The sequence below is a fragment of the Epinephelus moara genome, chromosome 24, assembly GCF_006386435.1.
Source record: "Epinephelus moara isolate mb chromosome 24, YSFRI_EMoa_1.0, whole genome shotgun sequence".
NCBI classification, from domain to species: Eukaryota; Metazoa; Chordata; class Actinopteri; order Perciformes; family Serranidae; genus Epinephelus; species Epinephelus moara.
The window spans coordinates 39,909,185-39,936,634 of NC_065529.1; the positions used below are offsets into that span (position 1 = coordinate 39,909,185).

General features: G+C 43.4%; 1 protein-coding gene across 2 annotated transcripts in view; it reads left to right on the forward strand.

Annotated features, from left to right (window-relative positions):
* The window catches only part of LOC126386358 (plexin-A2-like), a 139,572-nt gene that overhangs the window by 27,115 nt on the left and 85,007 nt on the right, over positions 1-27,450 (forward strand). For both annotated transcript variants that reach the window (XR_007569489.1, XM_050038646.1), the window contains exon 4: positions 22,092-22,226. Coding sequence is in view for 1 of the 2 variants with exons in the window: in XM_050038646.1 (XP_049894603.1) it covers positions 22,092-22,226 (135 nt within the window). In the remaining variant the exon portion in view is untranslated. The remainder of the gene's footprint in view (positions 1-22,091; positions 22,227-27,450) is intronic.

The window sequence follows — 27,450 nt, forward strand, 5'->3', positions numbered from 1 at the left end:
TCAGCCCAACAGCACAGAAGATCTTTATAATCAGCACAGTTTCAATGTGGACAACCAAGATTAGTGTCATCAATTCAGCATCTGACCAAATGTCTCCCCTTCTGTTGCTCATTAATGGCCAGAAAAGAGATTTGCAGACGATTATGATGCCACAGTGAAGCTGACCTTTGACCTTTTGGATATAAAATATCATCATTTCATTGTTTTATCCTATGGGACAATTATGTGAAATTTTGTTATGGCCAAAAACATGTTTTGTAAGGTTACAGAGACCTTTGACCACAAATTCTAATTAGTTCATTCTTGAGTCTGAGTGGACATTTGTGCCCAATTTGACAAAATTTCCTCAGGCCTTTATGAGATATTGCGTTCATGAGAATGATACTGATGAGGTCACAGTGACTTTGACCTTTGACCACCAAAATCTAATGAGTTCAGTGTGAATCCAAGTGAACGTTTGTGCCAAATTAGATAATGTGGGCTGGACATTAATGCGGCTGCATCAGAGCTAAACCAGCGCATTTTTACGTCTCCCTGCAGGTGATAGCTGTAGCCGGAACCATTGTGTTTTCAGGAAGTCCATCCATCTGTCCGTCTCGTTGTCTTGAACGTCATATCTCGGCACAAATGTCTACTTGGACTCTAGGGTGAGCTGATTAGATTTTGGTGGTCTAAGGTCAAGGTCACTGTGACCTCACCTCCATCTCATCCTCCTGAACACGGTATCTCAAAAATACCTTTAGGGAATTTTTTCAAATTTGGCACAAACGTCCACTTGGACTCAACGATGAACTGAATAGGAAGTGGTCAGCCCTGTGATAGTCTGGCGACCTGTCCAGGGTGTACCCTGCCTCTCGCCCAATGTCAGCTGGGATAGGCTCCAGCCCTTCCGCAACCCCTAACAGGATAAGCGGTTACAGAAAATGAATGAATGAATAGATTTTCACGAGGTCAAGGTCAAAGTGACCTCACAAGACATGTTTTTGGCTATAATTCAGGAATTTATACTCTTATGTCTCATAGAATAAAAAGATAAAATGATGACATTTTATATCCCAAAGTTCAAAGGTCAACTTCACTGTGACATCATCATGTTTTCCGGCCATTATTTAACACCATAACTCAGGAACAGAACGGGAGACATTTGGTCAGATACTGAATTGGTGACACTAATCTTGGGGGTCCACCCTGAAACTGTGTTGATTTTATAGATCTGAAAGTATTTGTGAAGCATCAGAGTTTTAGAATTTGTAGTTTCTTTGCAGCAACATCAATATTTGAAGCATTGTCAGCAATCATGGCTACGAATGAGTCTGGACAGACATAAATGTTACCTGTAACTGCAACTTGACTGATTTACAGAGGCATACAACCACAAGGAAGTAATTCCAGTTTCAAATAATTTACTCTACCCACTACTGGATTGAAAAACAAAACAAAGAAAAGAAGAAATAAAAGAAAAAATGCTACATACTGTGGCAGGTAACTGGTTGACCCTTACTGCACTGATGTACAGAAAACAGGCATTCATAGGAATGCATCCTCCAGCATAGTGTTTCTTGACTACTGTAGGATCCCTTTCACCAGGCGCACAGACATCAGATGACCTCTTTCCGAGAGGTTCATGAAGTTGATTTAGCTCATTGTCCATCATGTTTCATTCAAATGCATACCGTAATGATATATTATAACCAAGTTCCTATAAGGCTCACCCTTTGATCTAACTGGATTGACTTGGTAGCACCGCGGGCTCTGCTTACTGCACAGTCGTGCAGGCATGCAGCTGACTGAGGAAATGTGTGAGAGGACTGTTGTGACATTAGCCTGGGGGCCTCAGTCTTATGAGGAGCAATCTGTCTGACACACACAACACACACACACACACACGGGTCCAGACTGGGAGCGAAGATAGCATCACTGCAGCTCTTTCATTGGATGAGCCATCGGGGAAAAAGACAAGATAGCCTGACAGAAAGAGAGAAAAAGAGAAAGTGAGACAGTGTGAGACAGAGAGACGAACGGCAAAGGGAAGAAAGAGAGAAATAACAAAGACAGAGGCAAAAAGACTGAGATATCAAGTGAGAAAAAGAAAGAGGGACCAATATAGGAAGAAAAAAGTATGCTTTGCATGTGTTCAGGAAGTGAGCAGTAAGTTTGGGTTAGGAGTGGGAGAAATCCATCATTACTGCTTTAAGTGCAGAGTGTCTAAAGGCCAGAGTGTGTCATTACACTGACAGAACGAGCAGCCTGGATTCAGACTCCCAGGAGCCTCCGTGGAGCACAGGGTCGCCTCTCGAATCCTATTCCATCACCCCCAAATGGACAGGCTGAGTGGAAATGGGGCATGACAATAAATGCCATCAGCGGATCACTCCGGCAGCAGGGCCATTGCAAAGGTCAACCCTGCCACAGGAAGGGTGTAGCCAGGGTGAAAGGTCACAGGGATAACCAGCAGTCTCACCATCCAGGCTCCATACAGCATATGGATGAGTCCGTCAGCGTCTCTCGATTAGTCTACTTCCAGTCCAGATATATAACAGGACATTTCTATCATCACCTGCCACCGTTTTGTTGCCTCAGGTGATTGATTTTAGCTGAGTAATATGACCCTGTGGGTAGCTCTGGGCTGAATACAGAAGGGGCTTTCACACTTTGCGTGACGTACACTAATGAGGTGAATCCAGGTAAAAGCCATTATCTCTCACTGATCCTTATTTAAATCTATTCCAGTCTCAAGGCAGGAGGCGTTGGGTTGATGCAACTTTCAGTGGCACTGATGGCACAGTTTCCACTTGTTAACAAAATGCTGGTGGGACCCAGTGAGTGCAGGATTAGTATTTCAGTCAGCACACTCACATCCAGGTTTTAACCGCTCGTTCCAACAGTAATGAGTTTGGTGGTGTGGCTCTGGGTGATGGGTGATGATCCGAAACAAATCTGAGCAAGTGTGACAAAGACTGCGCCTGAGCTCACAAACCAGAGGTACACAACATTCAAATCAACATGTTGAAAGAAGCTCGGATAGGTGGAGGGAGTAGAGGTGAAACTGGTACATGTGAATCTTTAACCTCAAATCCACCAACTGAAGTCCGTTTAATGAATCTTTATTGTCACTGACCAAACCAGTAGCTGTTAGCAACGGAGCTCCCCTATTTGGTACCTGACATCACTGTTGTCAGCTTAGCCACTGTCATGTATGTAACAGCTCAGCTAATGTTGCCCTCTGGTTCACTAAGGAGGCTTTCACATTAGGGCCCAGATACAAGTGCACTTCATCAAGACTAAATGCAAATGTGCATTTCAGAAGAAAATTAGTGGAAAGAAGTACTGTCAGTGTTCTAGCTCAGTCAGCAGGCAGAGCACTGGGATCTGCACAGGGAAAAGTTGAACAACGTGGCAATCTAGGATCTGGTACTTATACGTAACTCTGTAATTCATGTGTGTGTCCTGTATCTGACTATGCCTCTGGTGTTTGTGGTTTCCAAGAACATACAAGTTTCGTAAGTGCTAATATCGTAGGCAACTGGACTTGTTTGTGTTTCTTGAAGATGTTTCGCCTCTCATCCAAGAAGCTTCTTTAGTTCTAAATGACTGGTACAAAGTTGCATGCTTTAAACCCTGTGGGGGTGGGAACCTTTGCAGAGTCGTAGGCGTCACATGTGAACTCTTAGTTTCTTAGTTACCATGACCTGGATGACTGAGAATCCTCACCAACAACATCCAAGTTGTATGTATGTCCATAAACTTACTTAAGTTTTGGGCATTAGTGGAGATATGGGATGGGAACCTCCAAACATCAGGCATAAATGTCAAATGCTTCGGCTTTGGAATAGACTTGTGAAGATGTTGGACCAGAGACTCAAAGATTTTTAATTGGGACATCTCCCACTCTCATCCCTAGGCTAATGAGTTAAAATCATTATTTTATTTGAACATTTCCCAGAACAGGTTAACCTGTGATATTCAGGAGATTAGGAGTGAAATGTTTTGCATGTTAAGTGAAAAATGGTCTGTTGACATATGGTATAAACCAAAACTATCAACTTACTGTCTCATGAAGAATAGCTACAGTGTGGAACCTTACATGAAGTATAATCTAAACAAAAGACAAAGATCCCTATGCGCACAGTTGCACTCAGGAACAATACCATTGGCCTTGGAGACTGGAGAGTTTAACACGACTCCAGAGAAGTAATTGTAATTTAGGTGAAGCTGAGAATGAGGTTCACTTCTTGTTTTACTGTCCTGTATATGAAGACATAAGGAATGTACTTTCCAGTAGAATTACTTCTATCTCTGTTGATTTCTTTTGGCTGGATAATCATGAAAAATTTGAGTTTTCTTTCAGAAAGGGAACCTTTTCTGTGGCTGAATTTCTTTGCCAGGCCTGGGATAGAAGGCAGAGTACTCTGTTCCTGGACTGGGTAGTTTCATAACATGTATTTTGATTGTTTCTGCAACGTCATTGTAATGGTGTCTTGTAAACCCATGAGGGCTGGGCACATGTTAGTGTGCATAACACAAATAAAAAAAAAAAAATCAATCAATCAATCATCCCAAAGTTCAGTTTGCTTGATTAGCGTGAACACTGTGTACTGTAGCCAGGCACAGTTCAGCAATCCATGTCTTGAAAAGGTGGTGTCGAGCACAGTTCGTGTGTACCTGGGAACGGTTTGCATCAGGCATGAAAACTAACTGTAACAAACACAGACGTGGACTGCTATTTAGAATGTGATGTCATAACAATGACATTTCTGAAATCTGCATATGCGTGCAGCAAGAGCAGATCTTATCCGATGAACTGCATGGCCCTGGGTGATAAAGCAGGACTGCAGTCAAAAGGATCATTCATCATATTGTAAGCTATTGCCTATTATAAACAACAGCAGACAATGTGCGACGCTCGACTCCATTGTATGGGTTTAGGTCCTTGCGTCTTCTGCTCTTTTCTAAACTCTAGCAACAAACGTTGAGTAGAGGATGCAGCAAGTGTATGCAAGTAAATCACTCATGTGAAAGAACCTTGAAGCAGAAAGAGACTGACATTACTACTGAACTGCAGACAGTCAAAAGAGGTGCCATAAGGTTGTAGCATTATGAACAGTGACACGATGGCTTACTGATGTGTGAACTGATGCACATTCAAATGATGAAGTGATCAGTTGTCTTTGGGAAAAGATCAGTGAATCACAGTATTGACTACTTACTGAAATGAACTGAACAAAACAAATCAGTAAAGATATTCATAACTTTGTTTGAGTAGCAGTGTTTAGTGTTATGCTGGATTTATTCCCCGACATCAGACAGAATTGTCAGCTTGTTACACTCCGTTTCCATCCTCAGGATGACATTGTGTCACTCTAACCGATATCCACGGGTAAGGGGATTTATTTTTCTTTAACCAACTGCGACACCTAGACTAATGTATCCGCCTGAATCTACTGTCATTTTAAGTCCACACTGATGTGTAGCCATTCCAACATGCATGTTTTGCCAGTTTAACAAAGTACGACGTCAGACAATATTTAAATGACATGTCAATTTAGAACGGCCTTAATAGTGGCGTCTATTATGTCTGTGTTGCGTGGTGCTAAACACTGATGTTAGTACTCCTCATTGGTTCTGGCCAGTGGTGTAGTGGAGGGTATATTAAGGTATAGAGGGTATACCCGCCTCTTTTTCTGGCAGTATACCCACAGTTTACCCACCTACCAGCCAAAAAGCAATTGTAATATATAAGAGCGTGTACCTACTTCCTCCTCAGTTTCTTACCCATCTACCTAGTAGCACAGTTCTGACGCACTGCTTGGCAACAGCTTGACAGCAGCCATAGTCCCACCTGTGGCGCTCATTGGTTGTTTTTCATTTTAATTGAGAAAACGCTGTTTCCTGTTATGATCTCAGATAAATCATTCAACTCAAACTTCGTAAGTGGGTGGATTGCAAGGTCTGGACGTAGGCAACTGGATTTATACCTGATGGGGTTCAACTACAGGCCTGCTGTAGATACCTACTGAAGGGTTTGATATCATTAATACAACACAGATGTACTTGCTCAAGCTGTATAATGCTTTGATTATAGTCCCAAAAGTAACTGTTCCGTGTCTTTCATCCAATTTATGCATTAGAGCAACTATAGGAAGGTTCACCTTGTCTAATGACTGAATAGGAGACTAGTGCCATTCAATCACCATGTTTAAATTCCTTCATCGACTGTGACAGAGGGAGCAGTGATCGCAGTAAGCAGATGGTTTGCTGCGGGAAAGGTTTTGCTAGATGTGGTTGACTGAAAAGCAGCAGACTACTGAGAATTACTTCAACTTGCCTCATGTTGTCTGCACTCTCAAAAATTCTCTACCAGCATGACAAAATTGAAGGAGACAACACAAGCAGCCCATGTTGATCAGTCACAGTACTTGGAGTCTCCAAAGTGTATTTCTACAGCCAAGTAGCCCTTATGTGTGTTCACATTTCTGAGGAGGCGCATGCTAGCTGAGGTCGTCATATGTGCAGGGTACGTTACTACACTGTAACCCAGAGGTGCCAAACACACGGCCTGTTCACTCAGTGAATTTGCAAACTGTAAAAATTGCACAGAAGTCACTGATTCTACTTTTCAATTTAATGCGCTGCTATAACTATTTGTCCAAATGAACCAGCTCTGATTTCTTCACAGAGGTAAACGGGAGGTCATTGTGCTTGGTATGCTCACAGCACCTTTCATTGCTCAGCTATCAAACTCATTATGGTGAAAAATACAACGTGCTAGGACAACTAAGAACAGAGGAGATAAATTAATTGTTGGCAGGTTTGAGGAAACGCAAGTCTGGTGTTAGTTTTACCCAAGAGATCAGCATTGCACCTGTGAAAGCTAGCTACCTTATTGCTAATGAAATAGCATCAGCATCAAAGCCACACTCTGAGGGTGAGTTTGCTGAAAAACAGACATGTTGTTGAAATTGAGCTTATTTTTCTTTCATCCTTCAGCCTTCATCTTAGGCTTTTCATAATTTGTTTTGAAAATGGATTGTCCATTTATTGTGAATGTTTTCAGAATGTTTGCTACCTGTAATCTCACTTCTTTATACTAAAAGAGAGGGAAACATTTGAAGACTTTGTTATTCATAGGTTAGTATGCAATGGTTTCACTGGTCCGGCCCACTTGAGATCAAACTGGGCTGTATGTAGCCCATGAACTAAAATGAGTTTGACACCCCTGTGAGTGTCTATTTACACCTGGGTGAGAATAGTCATATTGTAGCTATTCAGCCATTCAAACCCATCCCTATGACTGATTGGCGACTTGTCATGTTGATGCATCGACGTCGGAGACGGTTAGTATTAGTGCAAAAAGGTAATGAGGTAATCTTAGATATTCTCTGAGAATAGATTTATGTGAAAAACTCACAAATGTGCTGCCAGGAAGTTAAAACGTTGTATAAAGAACGACACAGTTCATAGATGGAGTAGGATGTGGTAGAGGACTATCACACAGGAGACTAGGATTCAAGTCCCGTGTAAGTCAACAATAGCTTATCATTTTTCGACAAAGCGTACTCATTATTTTCAGTTTATAAAGCTTCTGAATATGAGCTGAATGGAGTGTGAGATGGACTGGCGATTTGGTGTGGCTTCTGCAGTGATGTGGGCGCTGTGCCGGTCCGTCGTGGTGAAGAGGGAGCTGAGCTGGAAGGCGAAGCTTTTGATTTACGGTTTCATCTACGTCCCAACCCTCACCTATGGTCACGAGCTCTGGGTAGTGACAGAAAGAATGAGGTTGCGGATACAAGCGGCTGAAAAGAGTTTCCTCAGAAGGGTGGCTGGGCCCAGCAGTAGAGAAAGGGTAAGGAGCTCGGACATCTGGAAGGAGCTCAGAGTAAAGCCATTGCTCCTTCACATCAAAAGGGTTCAGTTGAGGTAGTTCGGGCATCTTATCGGGATGCCTCCTGGGCGCCTTCTGTTGGGCAGACCCAGAACATGCTGGAGGGATTACATATCTTATCTGGCCTGGGAACACCTTGGGGTCCCCCAGGAGGGGCTGGAAAGAGTTGCTGGGGAGAGGGATGTCTGGGATGCTTTGCTCGGCCTGCTGCCCTCACAACTTGGCCCCGAATAAGTGGATGAAAATGGATGGATGCATAAAGCTGCTGAATACACACTGTGTACATTAACTTAAGCAGAGCAGCTGAATAGACTTGTTTGTGTTAATGTCATATTTCAACATTACTGAGATGCCCAGCAATATTTACACCCAGGTGTAAATAGCATCGTTGTCTGCGGACACCTTAGTTCTAATAGCATATGCCAAAACAATTCCCATTCTTGCCTCAGCTACTGTGAGGCTCTGATAATGCAGTCTCAGACAAAAGTATTAGTTTTATATATGGCTTGGATTTGTAAATCAATGATTAGTATTACTCAGCTCCAAAACCTACAAGGCTACAAACACATTTCCTCAGGTCTGATACTCTATTCCACTTTTTATAGCAATGACAGCAGATTTTAGTCTCCTTGCTACTGTATCCCAGCCAGTAAGTAGGCAGCAAACACACTGTAGAATGACATTATACCTTTGCTTACCCTGTGGCAGCCTCAAACACATAACAGGTGTTGAGTGGAATTGATTTTCTGAGGAAATGTTTCTGCAGAGCACAGTAATACTCAGAAGGACTACAATGGCATACAGAGTGCAACCGGATGCCTCCCTGACATATTGAGCGTATTAAGACGTGGATTGTGCAACTCAATATCAAGCTGTTGCTAGTTCCCACTAATATTTGGTGTGTATACCATTTCAGAGGGAAATCAATGATGTCATACCTGCCAGAGAGGAGCTGCAGTAATATTTTAATATGTGAGCAAACCCTTTAATGTTTAAAGATTTTACCTCAGGCTGGGGAGGGAGGCGGGGGGGTCTGGTGGAGAAACTGTCCTTTAACTGATGCATCACAAATGTGATCCCTGCAGCTGCAACACTGCTCTTGAGCGAGCCACTGATGCCTTCACTGTTCAATCATTGTACGAGAATTAGCTCAGCGCAATTTGAGGGATGCACACGCTGCAATATGAAGGGGGGGGGGTGTGAAATAAAAACCGACCAGCGCATTACCTCAGTGGCTTCAGCTACTCAGCAGCAGTATTTCCCTAGAAATGGTTGAAAATGTTAAACTCACGGCAAATAAAGCTTTAGTCAAATACTCTCATGTGCAAATAGTGGATTCATTATGGCTTATTGAGAGTTGACCGGGTGGGGAAATTCTCCAGTGCATGGCTAAATGACTTGGACTTTTCAAAGTCACGTTTTCTAAAAGGGTGGGGGAGGGGGGCAGGAAGTGGAGATTTAGTGATTGAAATCATTAGAATGGAGTTTCAGAGAAAGGGAGGGGCGCACAAGCTGAATAGGTGTGTTTGAGGCTAAATTGAAAGGATTTTCATAACTGCATGAAGGGAGAGGGACCTGGGGGTGAAAGTCGCCAGAGCGGATCACCATTAGATGTCTGCTGAAATAGTAAATGGTATTAAGAGAGGCAATTTTGTGATAACACGGAAAGGTGTCCATCTCCCTGCTTTTCCTGACTGCAGTTTGATTTCACAGCTCCATCTCTCTCTCCTCGCTCCAACTCTCTTTGTCCTCTCTTTTTTTTCTTCCTCCTGCTCAGTCACACAAATGGGAAAACACACAAGAGTGACTGCATTGCGGTCAGCAAAATGAAGACCATACGGGTGCCATGAATTGTTCTACTGTCCCCCTCCCACTGCTTTTGTTGATGGGCCATGGGAACCCGACAAACAATGGGAGTGATTGGAGGGATGAGGGGAGGGGGGCAGTGTACGGAGGAGGACAGGAAACAGAGAACAGGAAACCATGTCCTCAAGGAGAAGAGAAAAGAAGTGAACATGCAGAGACTGAGAGGAGACTGTGGTTAAGTTGTAGAAATTGTGGTATGAAGACTTGGAAGCTGGCCATGCAGCTGAAGGTTAGAGGGAACTGAGAATTTTGGCTGCTGCAAGTGGAAGGCTTTTAACAATAGCCCTCAAAAACACACTCACATACACTCACACTCACACGCCATGACCTCTCTTCCGACCCAGTTGGTAATCGCGTTTAGGTATGGGCACTTGCCAACATACAGCGTATCTAGTGGCTGCGATCAATACGCCTCTCTTTGTGACTGTAGTTAATGTGATGGCTGAATGATTAGTCCCGTCCTGTAATACACATCTCCGCCTCGGTGACCCCTCCTCCCTCCTGAACGCTCTTCGTTTTCATTAGCCGCTGTCGCTCAGCTCTACCCCGCGCTTTGTCTCATTAGCATTCACAGAGCCGTGATGGTTATATGGGCTAATCAATGCCCGCTCTCCTCGGCTGTCATCCTCGATCGGACCATATGCACGGCCACTCAACCTTAAAAGGTGGCCAGTTGTCTGGCCCTTATGTCGCTGCATGCCCCGTGTCACAATATTGAGTCAAGCCGGTGCCAGAATCTGTCTTGCTCACAGTCTGTGTACATCTACTTTAGATCTAGTCTTGCGTGTATTTTCATTCTGTGCCCCTTTCCCGGTGTAATGGAAGATTTATATGTGGTTTCCTGCCAATTTGTGACTTATTTACTTTTTGTGGTTGCATATGAAAAACAATACTGTACTGTAAGACGCTTGCATGCTGGATGACTCACTGATTTCCAGCAAAATGTCAAGAAGAAGACAAGTTTGTTGTAGAATAAATGAACCAACCTCTTTGTGTTTGGGTTAAGTCAGACAGGCCGCTCTTCAAGGACAGATGAAACCTTGTCAGAGCGGCAGATTGGGAATGATTGGTTTAACAGAGTGCTCCGTGCCTCCTGGGTCATCATCCATATGTTTAGGTTAGCTGGGTGAATGTGGAGGGCACCGACCGGCTGGCCACATATGGACACACTTTTTTAAGATTGGACAGCCGTTACCACATAAACACAGCAATCATCTGCTTTACAAGGTTTCCCAATCTGCAGCGGAAAAGCATGGGTTCAGGGACATTTACATGTATACTTCCTCTCAGCATGAATAAAATCATTGCCTGAAATGAATCTCACAATCAGCCCCATATGTAAATACTCACGGGAGAGACATTTGGGCGAGTGGATTGCTCATGCAAGGTCTGGCAGCTTTACAACGGAGCCAGCCCGACTCAAGCCAAGTGACATCTAAGAAGTCAGGGCTTTTTTTTGTTTTCTTTGGCTCTCACAGGATGAGAGTGCAGCCGAGCATTTAAGATGCAAACCCATCCACGAGAAAGGGAGGCTGTTTTCGTTAAGAGCACATGGGCTCAGGTTGCATATCTGTTTGTGGAAGCCATGCTAAGCCGGGTTGTTTATATCCATCGCAGGTTCTGCGAGGGAATTTCAGCAGCAGGAAGGATATTGCTGTTATTGGCTTAAATATTATTCATGGGTTAAATATACATCCTCGTCAGCTGTGAGATGCTGGGAAGAGAGAATGAAATCAGGAGCTCACGGGTTCATATGAACATGTGGCGTTAAAGGCAAATCAGTTCTTCTGTTCGATGTCATGGACCTCACAACGGGGATCTGCCTGGATTTTAAAAGGTTTACTGAGTGTTTGGAAAAATAGGTAATCCTTGATACTGACCTTAAAGTAATGTCCTAAGTACTTCGATAAGACACCGTCATTTAATGCATCTCAGGTGGATCTGAAGACTTTTTTGATGCACAATAGCTGAGTGCAAATGCAACCAACAGCCTCCTTGAAACATTCAAGGTGGATTGAAATCCAATTGAATAAATATGAAAGCACACTATGGAAACACACTCACAGGGTCAATAGCAGATGATTTAAACACATACTGACCCAAATGCCATGATAGAATAAAACAGAATACATCTTTATTGTCCCCCGTGGGTGGACATTTTTCTTGGGCTCAATGAACACAAAGAACAATATTGTCAAAGCGGACAAATGTTGGCTTTGTATGTGTCTGCAAACCATCAGTAATTTACATTTAGAAGTTATCATGTCGCAGATACACTGTGCTTAACACGTGGTTAAGTTTAGCCACAAAAACCATTTGGTTATTATTAGAAAAAGAACCTGTTTTGTCCCAAAATACTTGCTTCTCGTGGCACTATCCCGGCTGTAACTGCAGCAATGTTTTGGTGAAAAACAACAGTTTTTTATAGCACTATCCCAGGTAGTGTCGTGGGAAAATTCTACAATATGAAAGTGCTTGAATGTCATCATGTATAATAATAGCAACTGTTTGAATGTATAATGCATCCAGGGTCATGGTTTAAGCCTTCACTGTCTGCAGGCAGGCATGTGAGGAGGCTGCAGAGTGTCTGAAGGTTAAGACACTGTCAGATGAGGACCTTGTAGGTGTTTCGACTCCAAAGTTAGGCACGTCCGTGTGACGTGTGGAATACACTATATAAGGCTGTGTCATTGTTGCTTTAAGTTTTTGGGATGTCTTTCTCCATGCACATATGTTGTGCCAAAGCTTCTCTGATTGGATTTGTATTAAACATATATTCAAGTAAGAGTTTATTCAACTAGTCGTTAAAATGAAGACTGACCAAGAGTGCAAGTTTTTTCTACATCAGCTGGAAATGCAAAGCTGTCTTTGTAAAAATCATCCACAGTGATGTCTTAGTAAAAGTGGACTGCTTTTCATGGCACTTTCCCAGCTGGGAAGGCAGTGATGTCTCAGCAACAGACAAACGCTTTTTGTGACACTATCTTGGCAGGAACAGAGTGACGTTTCCACTTTTTGTGGCACTTTCTCTTCAGGAAACAGCAATTTCTCTGCAAAAACACATATTAAACATATAATCAAGTAAGATCAGCTGTGGCTCATTGAGTTTATTTATTATTCATCAAAATGAAGATTGACAAAGAGCACAACTTTACATCAGCTAGAATTGCAGCTTCATAAACAACACAGTAACGGCTGAAAAAACAGCCGTTATTTGTGGCACTATCAGCTGTAAATGCAGCAGTGGTCCAGTGAAAAATAAATGCTTTTTGTTGCACTATTCGGGCTGGTAACACAGCAACGTCTTGGTTAATGACAACTGCTTTTCATGGTACCAAATTTAGCTGGAACTGAGCAGTGTCCCTCTAAATAACATGCACCTTTCATGGCAATATACCGCATAGAAACGTAGCAATGTCTTCATAAAACTACAGTGATGTCTTATTAAAAAAATGACCGCTTTTTGTGGCACTATCCCGGCAGGAACTGAGCAACGTCTCTGTAGAAATCATCCAGTTTTCATGACCATACCCTGACTGGAAACACAGCAATGTCTTGGTAAAAAAAAAACAACCACAGTGATGCCTTAGTAAAAAATGACTGTGGCACTATCCCGTCAGGAAATGCAGCAATGTTTTGGTGTTTTTGTGGCACTATCCCGGCTGGAACTGAAGCCCTTTTCAAATAGGAATTGTGCAAATTTGCAGGAAAGGCTAATCAGTCTTTTTTCAGCATTGGCAGTATAAAAACAAAATCGGGGAGTGCAGCAAAATGCCGCCTACCTACTTTTGTTTATACAGAATGCGCCTTTTTCGGGGCAATGGGGGGCGTGAGCAAGTAACAAAACGTGTAGCTCAGCTAAGACGTAAACAGTGACGTGGGAGGGAAGCCGTGGCTAGTCAGGCAGCGCTAGTCAGGCGGCGTTTCTATTGTAAATCGGCCCGTCCTTCACCGTCCCCATCATCTGACGGTTAATGGCCTCTTCATTTGCGAGGGCAAGGAGGACGCGCAATTCCTTGTCTCCCCAGTTGCTCATCTTTACAGTGTCTGTCAGGTTTGCGTTTCCCTCTTGCTATTAGCTGCTCGCTAATTCCTGCTATCAGCTGTTTCCTGTTTATCCACCGCCAGTGGGTTGCACGAGCGGTGTCATCAACAGTTCCACCCACAAGTCTTCAACAGCTCCTCCCATTGCGGAAGGCCGCATCGGTCTGTTTAAACTAAAAGGGTTCCGCCAATATGTCTACCCTACGAGGCGGAAAATTGGGCACCTCGGATCAACTCGCCAATCCGGCTCTGTGTGTCTAAACGCTTGCAGTTGGCCGGCAAAACAGCCCAACATTCGTCGAAAATCTGGCAGTGTAAAAGGGGCTTGAGTGACATCTTGGTTAAAAGTATCTGCTTTTCATGGCACTATCTTGGCAGGAACTAAGCGATGTCTGGGTAAAAAATGACTGCTTCTGTGTGGCACTATCCTGGCTAGAAACGCAGCCATGTTTCAGTAAAAAAACAACGGCTTATGGTGGCACCTTCCTGTTAAGAAATGCAGCAATTTCTTGGTAAAAAACAACCATTTTTGTGGCACTGCCCCCGGTGGAAACACAGCCATGTTTGGTGGCTAAAAAGCTGCTGAAAGAGGCGGCGATAACTTCCTAAAAAACAACCAGTTTTGTTGTTTGCTGATCTCAAACAGTGGTTTGCAGCTTGGCAGATGTCTCGCCTGGGTGTGACGTCATCTCCTTAACCTCCAGATGACAAATCCAACTTATATACTACGTCACTTTAGAAATGTTGATATGATACGTATGAACATGGTTTACAGAAACAATTCCAACATTTTCTTCTGGTGACTTGACTGTTTATACCATCATACAGAAGGTGCACTGAGCTTTTGTAGTGTGTATCTGATCTCTGATCAGACCAATCACTAGAGGATCTGTGTGAGTGCTGTGACTGTAAAGACGATGACATTTTTGTCTCACTGTGGATTTGAAATAGGATTCATCCATGTGTTATTATTGATGGCTTTTATTAATACTTCAAATGACAAGTGAAAATGGGGCCTAATGTTGCACCATAAGAATTGTTGCATATTGGGTTTGTATCCCTGATGTGCCACAATCTATAACAGCGCATTGATCAAACAAGTGATCATGCACAGAATTTACAACTCCAGATTTAATGAGAACAACCCACAAAGAGCGAGTGCGTAAGTATGTTTGTATGCAAGTGTATGCGTGTCTTTGTTTGCGTGCCTGTGTGCGTAGGTGAGCGTGTGTGTGTGTGTGTAACTTTGTGTGTCATTTCTTACAAGCAGGCTCATTATAAAACCAATTAAACCCGCCTTACTCTCATTATTGAGCTGTGAGGCTTAAGGAGAGATTGAGGACCTGTTGTACTCCCAGAGGGCCTCCGCCTGGTCAGCCCTGTTTTAAATGATAAAAAACACTTTTAAATCCACTGAAATCAAACACCGCGGCTCGGTCACGACGGGTCAGAATTTGTCTGAGCTCATCCCTGCACCCTGGCCTTCAGTCTACCTCATCATCCCAGACTATAAACACATATGGCTCTGTATCTGTCCTTAGGCAATTGTTTTTCTTTGTATTTTTTTTACATGGTTTCACCACAAAAATATTTACATGCTCTGGTTTCAATCTATGCTATTTATGAAATGAAGACTGTGGGAAACAATAATGTCAGCTGCCTCCATTACTGCGTGGGATAGTAGTACAGCAGAGGAGGAAAAGAAGGAGGAGGAGGAGGAGGAGGAAGAAAAGACAGGGCAAGAGAAAGAAACCAGACAATGAGCGCGAGAGAAAGAAGCTTAGCTCCGAGATAAATCTGTCTATGAAATAACTATTTAAAGGAAAGGATTGTGCACGGTGTCGAGGTAATAAGCAGTGAGAGGCACAGCGTCCTCTGATGATCTAGAATCAACAGACGGTATCGTGTCACCATTGTGCTCATTACTTTGGTGTTTTTGTACGTGGAATACGACGACCCACCCTCCCTGTACCCCCCAATATGTACCCACCCACATAAACACACACACACACACGTTTGCACATATTTTCTCCCTCCCTTCTTCAGTCTTGGCTGGCGGAGCTGACGGTTGGAGTCTGGAGAGGCACAGCTGCCTGGAAGGTGGAGGCTTGATTGATTGATGAAGTTTTGGTGCCCAGGGGATCCAATCATGTAATCAGTTTGTATTGATTGACTGTCCCCATTGAGAGACTGCTGAGGCTCTGCCACCATATGCGTGAGCCAGACCTGGCACGCGTTCAAAATCTTCTGCAGTCAGATTTGATTTGGGCGGCGAGGTCGCTTAAGTCCATGCGTCATGATGCATGCAGGGAAGACTGGCATAATCGCACTGCAGACGTTTCGCAAAACTCCCACAATCCTCTGCTCCAATTCCTCATTATCTTGCATTTATTTCAATTATTATGATTGAGAAATTAATTCAGCTTTACTGTAATTGCATCACATGGTTAATGATCCAATCTCCCTGGAATTTAAATAGGTCTTCAACCTGGGTTTGCATAGCTAATGAGGGATTTTTTTTCCTCTAGCTACCCTGCTTCACTCAGACTTTTCTTCCTCATTTCACATTTCTGACTTATATTTCAAGTGTCAAGTTATCATTACTGTGTGATGCAATGCACATCATTCCTGCACCAATGGTGAAAGATGGGATTTATGAGTGCAAATGAAGGTATTTTTGTGAAATAAAAAATTGAAGAAGCACTGCCTCGTCTTTTTGTGGTTCAAAACACGTTGGGCAATAGTTATGCAACATAAAACAGGGAGACAAGGAGGTTTGTCTTTGTGGTCAGCAGACGAAAAAACTTTAAACACTTTCATTATGTAGGGACTACTACTAACGGGTAGTTTATACCAGCAATAATAAAGGGTTTTTCAGCTTACTCACCATCTTTACAAACAGTTTCACATCCTCACAAGGCTGCCTCTCGACAGCTCCAACATCAGTAAGCCACTTATTACAAAGACAGCCCTGCTTATTTGTTTGCTTCACTGCAACAGCACATCTTGTTTGTAGGCAGAGGTGGGAGAAGAGAAATCGAAAACCCTTCACCAGTGGGCATCTGTTCTCCATGCTTGCATTTAATAAGCCCCCAAAAGATTGCTGCCTGAAAGTCGTTGCAAAGTCAAATTGAGGCCGAGCTCGCCGAACAAGTTTCAGAACTCACAACTGTGTCACGGCTGAAACCTCAGGGGTGGATTTAGGTCAGAGTCGCGTCGGACAACTGAATGAGTAGCTGCAGATGTTTTCTGTGTCCTTCTCTAAGTCTCAACTTTGCAGTGAACCTTTTCTTGGTGACATGAATGAATAATGAAGAGGTTTAACTACTGCTGCTCAGTCTGTGACTATGTTTATATGTATGTTTATACTGAAAACCACAATATTCCTACTAAGCTGCTCACATGGTTGATGAAACCGAATAATCCGCCAATACTCCCCTTTAAGCTCAGTTAAGACCAAAGATTTGCAAAGAGACAAGATGAAACAGACAGCTACTTGCAATGAGCCGTTCTGCAATGTTCTAAAAACCTGCAGGTTCACACCAATGCAACTAGATGAGATGGTGTATCATCTCTATGCAATACCTCTCTGTTCTTCTGTTCTGATTTTCAGCTTTTCAGGCTTATTTTGTGGCTGAATATAATTTGTAGCTTCTTAAAATATGAATGAGGATAGTGATAGTGAGATACTGGCTACAGCTGCATTTGTAGTGATGAAACGGTGGAAAACAGAAACAAAACGAGCATCAGATGGACTGGATTCATAATAAATACACCATAATAATATAAGTAAGCAGTGCCAATAATTAGACAATGAGAATGTGTGTGTGAGGGTGCATAAGCACACACAGCAAGCAGCAGCAGCGACCCACTGTCCGACACCGGCACACTGTGAGGATGGAGACGGTGGGCTCAGCAGGGACAGACGGGCCGTCCGACCAGCAGACTTCACTATAGCCAACTGGCTGTACAAACAGGTGACGTGCCTTACGTTATAAAACCAGCAGCTGGCGATTTGACCAGCTGAGTTGCAGGTGACGCCATCAGCCAGCTTGAGTTGAGCTCATACAGCCTGTTTCACACTGCTGCAACTTTTCTCTCCAATGTTCTGAAACGGTTTTATCTTGTCACAAATCTTTGGTCTGAACTGGGCTTTACATGCAGCAGTGCACACTCAGATTAACATGCCCTATTATGTCGTTTATCATGTCAAAAATCTGGAAAAGTGGTGCAGCTGTTGCTTGTCCTTGGCTTTTTTCAGAGTTTCCCACCAGTGGCGGACTTGTTCAACTGTGTGAACATAGTCTGAGTGGGCGGAAGTTCGCTGCATAGATCAGCCTCTCATTGGGCGCGGAAGTTCGCTGCATAGATCAGCCTCTCATTGGGCGTAACGAGCCACCCGCTGAAGTCCCGCCCTCCCACCTCCGGTTGTGTAGCAGTTTTCAACACGTCCTTTACTAACTTTTGCGGTGTTTGATCTTGCGGGGATGTAGCCATTTTTCTGCCATGGTTCGCGTCCTGTAAGCGATATTTTTGTGGCCATGTTACATCAAAACCTGTTTCCCCCCGGCAATATTTTTGCAAGCGCACCGTTGCTGGCACTGCCAAGAACGATTATGATTGGTTGAAAGAAATAAAAAAGCCGGGGCGTTTTTTTCTCCAATCTTAAAGTGAGAGTCGGACCAGCCAGACCTTTCTTTTCTTGAGAAAGGTCTGGTGAGCAAGACTAGTGTGAACACAGCCTCCCTCTTTCCTTCCTTTAACCACCTCATTAAAAATGTCAGTGTTTTGATATTTGAACCTGTTAATATCCAAGTCTTCATAATATTTAAAAGTATGTGTTTCTCCTTCCAACCACAAATGAGGGCTTTTCTTTTGGGCATGTATCTCTACCCCACAGCCTTGCAAACTGTTTGTTGGTTTGTGTACAATGTATCCATGACAATGCACAGAGCTGATTGTTAACAGGTAGGAGGTCATGTGTTGCAAACTGCGGTAAAAACCACAGTTGAAATGCATATTCCAAATTGGCTGTATTCATGTCCAAAGAATGCTCCTAAAACCAGACTAATAGCGGCACATCCCATGTCTTAATCAGCCTAATTTGGAATATCTAAATAGAATATGCTGTTTACATAACCCGTATCAAATTAAATAATAATGGGATATTATTGTGGATGTAAACATAGCCTGTAGGGTTTTGCGTTCAGTAAGAATTTATTTGTATATTGTCAGTGATTTACTTCCGACTCCCCCTATACATATGAACCAGCTGTTTTGTGTGTCATCTCACATAAGCAGCTCCTCTGTTAATGAGCTAATGTTCTAATTGATTGCTACACTTGAGGAGAGTTTATTTACAACTGATTATCAGATAAGTCTGTTTGTCATCATAATACAAAATGTAAATGGCTTCTACAAGAGGACGTTTCCTGCAGTTGGTGACTTAGCAGAAATGGTTTGACGAATGTAAACAGACGTTTGTGTGCAACACAATGTAGTGATGGGCGGACTGATACTTTTCACAGTATCAGTTCCTTCTAGTTGATACATGTAAATGCATCCAATATGTCAAATGTTTCAAGTTTTTATACGTTTTGCAAAATATGGTGTTTTTCCTGCGATACCGCCCCACAAACCCTCTCTTCATACATTACCAGTCATCAAGTTCACATTAAAAAAGCTAATATATTAATTTTAGTGCATAGATTCAGCCTCCCGCTTGTATGTAAGGAGGCTATGTAAGCTCAATACAGTTTCACAGAAAGGTCACTGATCAGCTGTCACTCTGTGAGGGTCTCTCTCTCTCCTTGGCTCTGCCTTCCCTGTGTTCCTTGCTACTTTTCTATTAATCGAACTTTAACCCTTTGGCTCCCACTCCGTCCCAAGACGGCACTATGACTCCCACTCATAGCCTCAAGTATGTGCATCAGGGTTTGTAACATCTAGTCCTAAACTAAACTGAACTGGTTACCCAGGGCTTGACACTAACTTTTTTCCAAGGAGCACATGTGCTCCTAAGTTGAAAAAGTAAGGAGCGCACAAAGAACTTTAGGGGCACAATGTAAATTGATCAAATAATGTGTTTTCCGTAATAAACGTGATGCAAATAGACATTTACAAGCAAAATTATTTAATGAATTTGTATACAAAATGTACAGAAAGGTAAAATCATCAAGTTTTGAAAAAGTATTGCAATTTAATTTTGTCTTTAATGTTATTATCTTATATATATTATCTTTGCAATATGATTATCTTATATAATGTTATTACTATCCTAAAACATTCTCCAGGTCCTCTGAAACTCTGCAGGACTTATTTCCACCCTGCCCAGCAGCGGTACCGTGGCGAATGGTCCCTAACTGCGGGGAGAACGGAGCAGGCCTCCCCGCAGGTCCGCCGCTTTTCCCGGTCCCTCTTCTTCGCTACACTTTGACTTATTTCCACCCAGCCGACAGCCTGGCCGTGGAGAACGGTCCCTCACTGCGGGGAGAACGGAGCAGGCTTCCCCGGAGGTCCGCCGCTTAACCCGGTCCATCTCCTCCACACTTTGACTTATTTCCACGCTGCCGACAGTGGGACTTATATTCATTGTGCCGACAGTGGCTTGGAAAACCGCCCATAACCGTGTCACACGGGGAAGAGGGAAGAGGGAAGGCGGCTGGAGTTCCTCCAACATTTGCGGTTAGATTATCATATTTTTGATATGATATAGGCTGCTTCGGCTTATTTTTTTATGCGCACATGTGCCCCTAAATATTTTTTACATTTCGCCCACACCTATTTTAGTCGCAAATGCGAGTGAAACACTCGCACTGTCGAGTGCTGTTACCTCAGCAGACTTGTGCTGCATTCAAGTGGTGTTGGAATAATCTGAAAAATTAGTCCCTAATCGTATTTCATTCCTCATCTTACCTATTTTGTTGCACTTCATTATCAACGAGTTGTTTAAACGCCCTGAACAATAAAATACAAAACATCTTCCTTGTAGGGTCCATGTTGTTTCCACATGACAACACAAAGGCCCAGACACACCAAACCCACTTCAGAGAACTAGTGGCAATGAAAGCCGGCTTTGCGTCGCCTTACATTGCCTGTGTCTCAGCCAAAAAGTTGCACATGAACACACCGGAAAGACTTCAACCGATGGCCAACCAGCATGTATGTTCTGTGCCTGTGTGAGAGAAAATAACTCTCCACACCAGCAGACGGCGGTAGTCTGGGGAACCTGGAAGACCATCTTGATGCTAGTTAGCACATAACAACACAATCCAGTGTTCAGAGAACAAAGGATACTTATTTTGCGCTAGTGAACAATACAAACCATCATGGCCCATTTCTGCTAAAGAGCTCAATGGCAAAAGACAAATAATCTATTATAAACCTTCTGTAACAAGTTTGTTTTGGTCTCACTCCCTCTTGACTTCAGCTCGTTGTTTACTTTCCTCACTTCCGTTTCTCTAAACTGAGCTGAATTGCCAATAAGAGTGATTTCATTAGACTCTGCCATCGCTGATGCCAAGAAAAAATTTGACGAGGGCCGATGAGGGGCAAGGTTGCAGGACACACCGCAGTGACTAGGGTGACAGATGCTCACCGATGGCCCAACATGTACCAACTACCAACAATCGGCTTGCGTCAAGGCCTTAAAGCTCACGAACACACAGAATGAAAGAATGCTCGTCCAAGGAGTACATGAAGGCACCTTTAGCCTTGGCTGGTAGAGGTCTCGACACGAGTCTGATTCTATTGGCTCTCGTTCACTCACTGTTGCAGGCAGTGTAAGCAGTACCCTATGTGAAGCCAATGGGAGGGAGGGAAAAGTCGGGAGAGTATTCAGATTCAGATTTTCTGACCCTGTCTTGAACGATTTGTTCATTCATTTTTGCCCATCACTATCACATTGTACTGAAAATTTCTGAAATGTTTGGTATTGCAGCAATCCCCCAAAGTGAAGAAACTCATGGTTCCTTATGAGTTTTATAACCATTTGAAGCAAGAAAATGTACCAAACTCTGTGAGATAAAAAGTTAAATTAGGTGGTCATCCAACTGAGAACACCACTGTTTATCTCTTTTCTTATAAAGCTGACATTTAAAGAAAATTTTCTCATAACACCAGTGTTTTGGAGCGACACTGGGAGCATACTGATGCAAAAGGAAACGCGTAGAGAATACAAATTGATATACAGCAGACGACGGATGCCACTCTACAAAAGTGGAGTAACCATTTAGTCACTGTGTCCTGCAGCGAGGCATTCACTGTCTCCCTGCCTCTGTGTTTGTCTGTGTCTCTGCAGATCAGAGTGGACGGTCCTCTGGAGGGAGGAGTGCTGTACGAGACAGTGACCGTGATGAAGGATAGCAGCCCCATCCTCCGGGACATGGCCTTCTCCCTGGACAGGAACTCTCTCTATGTCATGTCTGACAATCAGGTGAGGAAACGCCCTCGTGTTGCTGCTGCTGTCAGGAGAAACGCTAAGCAGGGGGGGTTGATGTAGCGAGGAGCGAGACCATCCTTCAGCTGGAGGCTCGCAAGTTCCTGCCCCTGTGACAGGGAGCGCTCGCCATGCTGACACGTCCTTGAGCGAGATACAGTATATGTGGGTTTAGTGGTTTTACTTGACATGAAAAAGGTACAGCATGGGAATATTTTTGCCAACTGGTCAATGAAATATGCGTGTGTGTTTAGGTACAAAACTCACAAGTACAGGGTTCACACACATTTTTACCAATGAATTACCATAAATCTTCAATGCCTTTAAGGGAAATTTTCATGACTATACATACTCCGAAACATCTGTGCATCATCTTACACGAAAAATAAGAATGTCAAAATTTACCAGCAGTTTCTTCAATTAAGGGGCCAGTCCATATGTACATACACTGTATATGGGTACTTGGGTTTAACACATGTAAATAAACCTAAAATACCTGGCTTCATGACTTTTAGGAATCACTGTAGCGCCCATAGTACCTCTGCAGGTGGGGCTTTGTCTCTGGACACAGCACCCGAAATGGTCCTTTGTTTGATGGCGAACGAGAGGAAAGCTCTGCAGCTGGCAGTAGGGCTGTCCCCTTACAGTCGACCAAACATTAGTCGACCGTAAAGGTCATTAGTCGGCAAGATTTCATTGGTCGCTTAGTCGCAGAAGAAAAAATAAATCAAAACCTTTATGACTGGACCATGTGAGAATTTAATTTGAAAAGACAGATACAGGAAGAAACCTGCCACCGCGTTCTTGAAAGCTGGCATGAAAAAGGAAATCCAAAGTGTGGGATCATTTTGAGAAGGTGAAGGACGAACACAAGGTGATATGTAAACTCATCTTCATTGGTCGACTACAAACATGACGTATCATCTGAAACATGGAAGTAGCTACATGCCCATTAGCCCACAGCGTCATTAACAGGCGGCTCGCTCAGTGTGTGACGTGCACTTGTAGATAAAATATAGGCCTATATTAATGAAGGTTCATTAGTACGGTTTTGTATTTCTCTGTAATGTAGCACAGTGTTAACAATGTTACTGATACTATTCTTTCTCACACCTTCAACTCAAACCATTGTGTTGCCCCGCCCAAAATATATAATTTAATAATTAAATTAATATCGTAAACATGCAGGTGACTAGACGACTAATGGCCCTGAATGACGACTATTGGTCGACTAGGAAAATTCTTAGTCAGGGGCAGTCCTAGCTGGCAGCGGGTGTCACATTGGTCAAGGGGGTTGATATTCCCAGCAGCAGAAGCCTGGTGCTTAACCTTAGCTCTTTTAGCGTGGCTAGCTGGTTCTGCGTCCTCCATGTTCGTAATATTGAAAGTTTAACCACACAGTCAGCTTTGTGCACATCCCAGGGCCTCATCTTTTTCAAGCCATGTCTTATACTTGTCCAAATGACGCTGACATAAAAACAAAAAAAAAATCCTGGCATTGCACGAATTAACATCTCGACTAAGTAGAAGCTGCAACCCAGTTTGGACTCTGACGTAACTCACACAGAGAACAACATAACGTCAAGTGGCGTGACTGATGTGCCCCAAAATTAACACCATATATACAGTACATATACTCTATTATACAGTAATTTGTGAAGCAAATTTTATGACTTTTAGAAAATGTTCTGGGTTTATTTTCAGGCCTGCTATTTTCAAATTCCATTACTTTTTCAGGTTTGACCGTACGAACCCTGTAAGAAATCCCAATTTTCAGAGGATTTGATTGGCTCCAGATTATCAGGATATTGCAAAAAGAAATATTTGCCTTTTTCCCCCCTGAAACCAGCATTTTAGTTCCCTTATTATCATGCAAAGTTTGGAAATTAGTAGTAAAACAGTTTTAAATCAAAAACATTAATTTATGTTGAATGTTAAATTAATGCTATTTATTTGGAATCCTACCAGATGATTACGACTTATCCCCAAAATCCAATGTGGCAACTCCCGAACACTCACGCACTGCATGTCTACAGTAGGGATTGTTAAATATGCAGGCTGTGTGTAAGGGGATGGACCACTGTTCTAATTACTTACCCATGCGAATCGACTTACAGTGCATGCATCTTTTGTACATGACACACACATACACACATATATCCCATAGAAAACCATTAGCGGCTTTCTTTTTCTGTGTGGCTGTGCCCCCCCACCCCCACCCCCTCGTCTGCTCCTCACTTGGCCCGGCATCACAGAGGCGAGCAGTTGTTGTTGTTGTTGGACGATATTCTCTGCACTCATTGGAGATAAGAGTGAACAGTGGTAATCACTTTCAACTCCCATCAAGTGATTATTTTGGCGCAGCTGCGTGGCACTGTGAAATGGGATTAGGTGTCAGTGCGGCCAAAAAAAAAGCCCCTATCACTGCTCTCAGTTGTCTTCTGACTGCTGGAATGTATTGAGCCGAAGTCACAGGACAGATAGGCAAAGGGCATCGGGACAATTGCAGTCGTGTCAGTTATTTCCGCGCAGCTCCAAAACTCTTTTCTGGGAGCTTGAAAAACAGTCCGAAAAACCTATATAAGTGTCAAGTTTAACAAAACAAGAGATGTCATGTGAAGAGCGAGGGAGAATAGAGACAGTATTGTGTTGAGTACTGTCTTCTGAAACAAATCAAGGCAGCTCTTCCTTCTGTGTGATAGACTGGAAGAGACAGAACATCACTTATTGATGAGCTCTGGTCGTTCAAGGAGAGACACATGCTTCCTTCAAGGAGATAGCCGGCTACTCTCTTCACTCCGCCTCCAGTGACACATAATAACCAAGCATAAACCAAACGCGGCTCGGCCGGGGCATTTTCTCTCAATATTAGAACAGCTTTGGCTTTGTAGCCCTCAGGAGCTCGGAGCAGAGTAAAGCCTTCCTCTTTCTGTCTCCCTCCCCATCTTTGCTCAGCTCTCCCTTCAGACTTTTCCCGCAGCTCGGGTAAGGAATCCCCCGGGGAGAGGGCTTCACTCGCAGATTTCCCACATTTCTGGTAGATCCCAGAGATGAGAGATTTTCTGATTCCTGGGAGCCAAACAATACAGGAATGATGTGGAATGAGGAGCGAGGCACAGACAGATTTGGCTGAGATCAGCCGACCCTTGTGGAATAACAATGAGCTTCTCTGTCTCCTGCCGAGTGAAACACGCAGGGTTAGCATGATGATGAAGAGTGAGGAGAGAAAAGAGGGAATCAGTGTGTGTGTGTGTGTGTGTGTGTGTGTGTGTGTGTGTGTGTGTGTGCTTGTGTCTGTGTCCGCACCAAAACATCATTTGGGAACCATTATTGATATGAAGAGAAAAAAAAAAATCTTCACAGCAGTTAATCTTTTTTTCCTCCTCACTGTGTGCCTTTAGTTTGATCATGTCTAAGAATAGAAATGCTCAGTATCCATACACACAATCACCTCACTGAATGTCACTCGTCTGTCTGTGAAATGATGGTGGAGGCTTTAAACCTTGGAGAAGGGGGGAAACTGCTGCAGGGTTTTTCCAGGGCAATCTCTCAAAGTGCCACTCTGTAAAATGTAAAATCTTTGCTTGAAATCCCACCCACCCACTTCTTTGTTTCTCTCCACCTCTGTCTGTCTGTCTGTCTGCCCTCTCTCACCTGTATGGCAGTGTACAGTACAGCAGTGGTCTACAGCCTTTGTTTCAGATGAGCTCATGCGCCCCTTTAGCTAAACTGTGCTAATTTAAATGGATTTTAAACTGGATGTTAGTTCCTGTTTAAACCTGGTGTGAACATGCACCCCCAGGTGATTGAATCACTTATGGACAGCTCTAAGTACAGGTGTGAATGCACCTGATGCATTCTCAGTGCGTCTTGAGATCTGATCCCTCCGGCTACAATCAAAGGTGGTATGGGACACATATAGCCAAATTCTTTTAGCCTTATAGGTGTAAATTTTGGAGGGACACAAAGGACACATCCTCCTAAATATTTAGAACATGAGCATTTATCGCCCGGTAAGACCATCCTGATGATGTGAGCTCAACTTTCTGTGTCACTCTCTGTATCAGTCTGGACCTGATGACGCCCCACTTTCCAGAATTAAAATCCAGTTGCGGCCAGTCAGGGACCCGCACCATAGTGGACAATGTGAGCACCCAGTCAGGGAATGCATTGTAGCGGATGACATAAAATGCAGGCCGCAGCTTGCAGAACAGTTGTGGCGGCTCCCAAAGCAACAAGCGCTAACTCTAACATTAATAGAGTTATAAGTCCAACTGGATTTAGCAAAAGCTTGACTTATCAAGTGGGTCCATTGGTGATGAAGATGTTTCCTGGTGTTTTGTTACGCTGATTAGCTGAAGGAGTTTGTCTGCCAAGGCGAGTAATTCCGCCCACTGAAAGTGTTTGGGGCTGCACCACGTCCAGACTGATAGAAAGAGCGAAACAGAATGTTGATCAGGATGGTCTTACCAGGCTAGTGCATTTGTCCCCCACAAAGAAAACATGACAGCAGCAGAGGACTTGACTAAATTAAAGAGATTTACTCTGTAAATTGATGCAGGAGAGGCTCCACTGGTGTGTAAAACTCACCAGGATGCAGGAAATCAAGTGTTTAATGCACAAATCTTCTGGTGGCTGACCTGAAATCCCCCATTTCATATGCGTTGTACCCCAATGTTGAGCTAAACCTATGCCATTAGTTTTTCAGCAGTGTGTACACTAAGGTCAATGTCTGCCCAGTTAGCACGAGCTAAAGGTCCCAACAAACTCACACTGACACTGAAATGGCTCGACTTTATTGTTATTAAGCCTTAGGTAATGTTAGCCATGTGATGCTAACAGCTAACCCTGTCACTGTGTGTGTTGGGTGGACTCTCATCAACTGTCTGCGCTGAGCTCACACCCCTGCAGCATTGGTCTCCAAGCAGCGTGCGCTTTAGTGTGCTCAAAGCATGAAAAACCTGGACTTTGCAAATGGAACTGATGCAGTTTTCTATGCATATAGGGCAGGGAAGAAAGATTTGATCATGAGTGGTCACTCGAGATGCATGTGGAGATGCATTCTAGTGCCAGGTGTGAACACACAGGCTTAGAGCCGTCCTCCTGTGATCGAATCACCCATGACACATGGTAATACAAGGTGTAAACAGGCTCTTATTCAACACTGTTAATTAGGTTCAGCCAGGCTTACACTGCACCACAAACAACAGACATTACAACC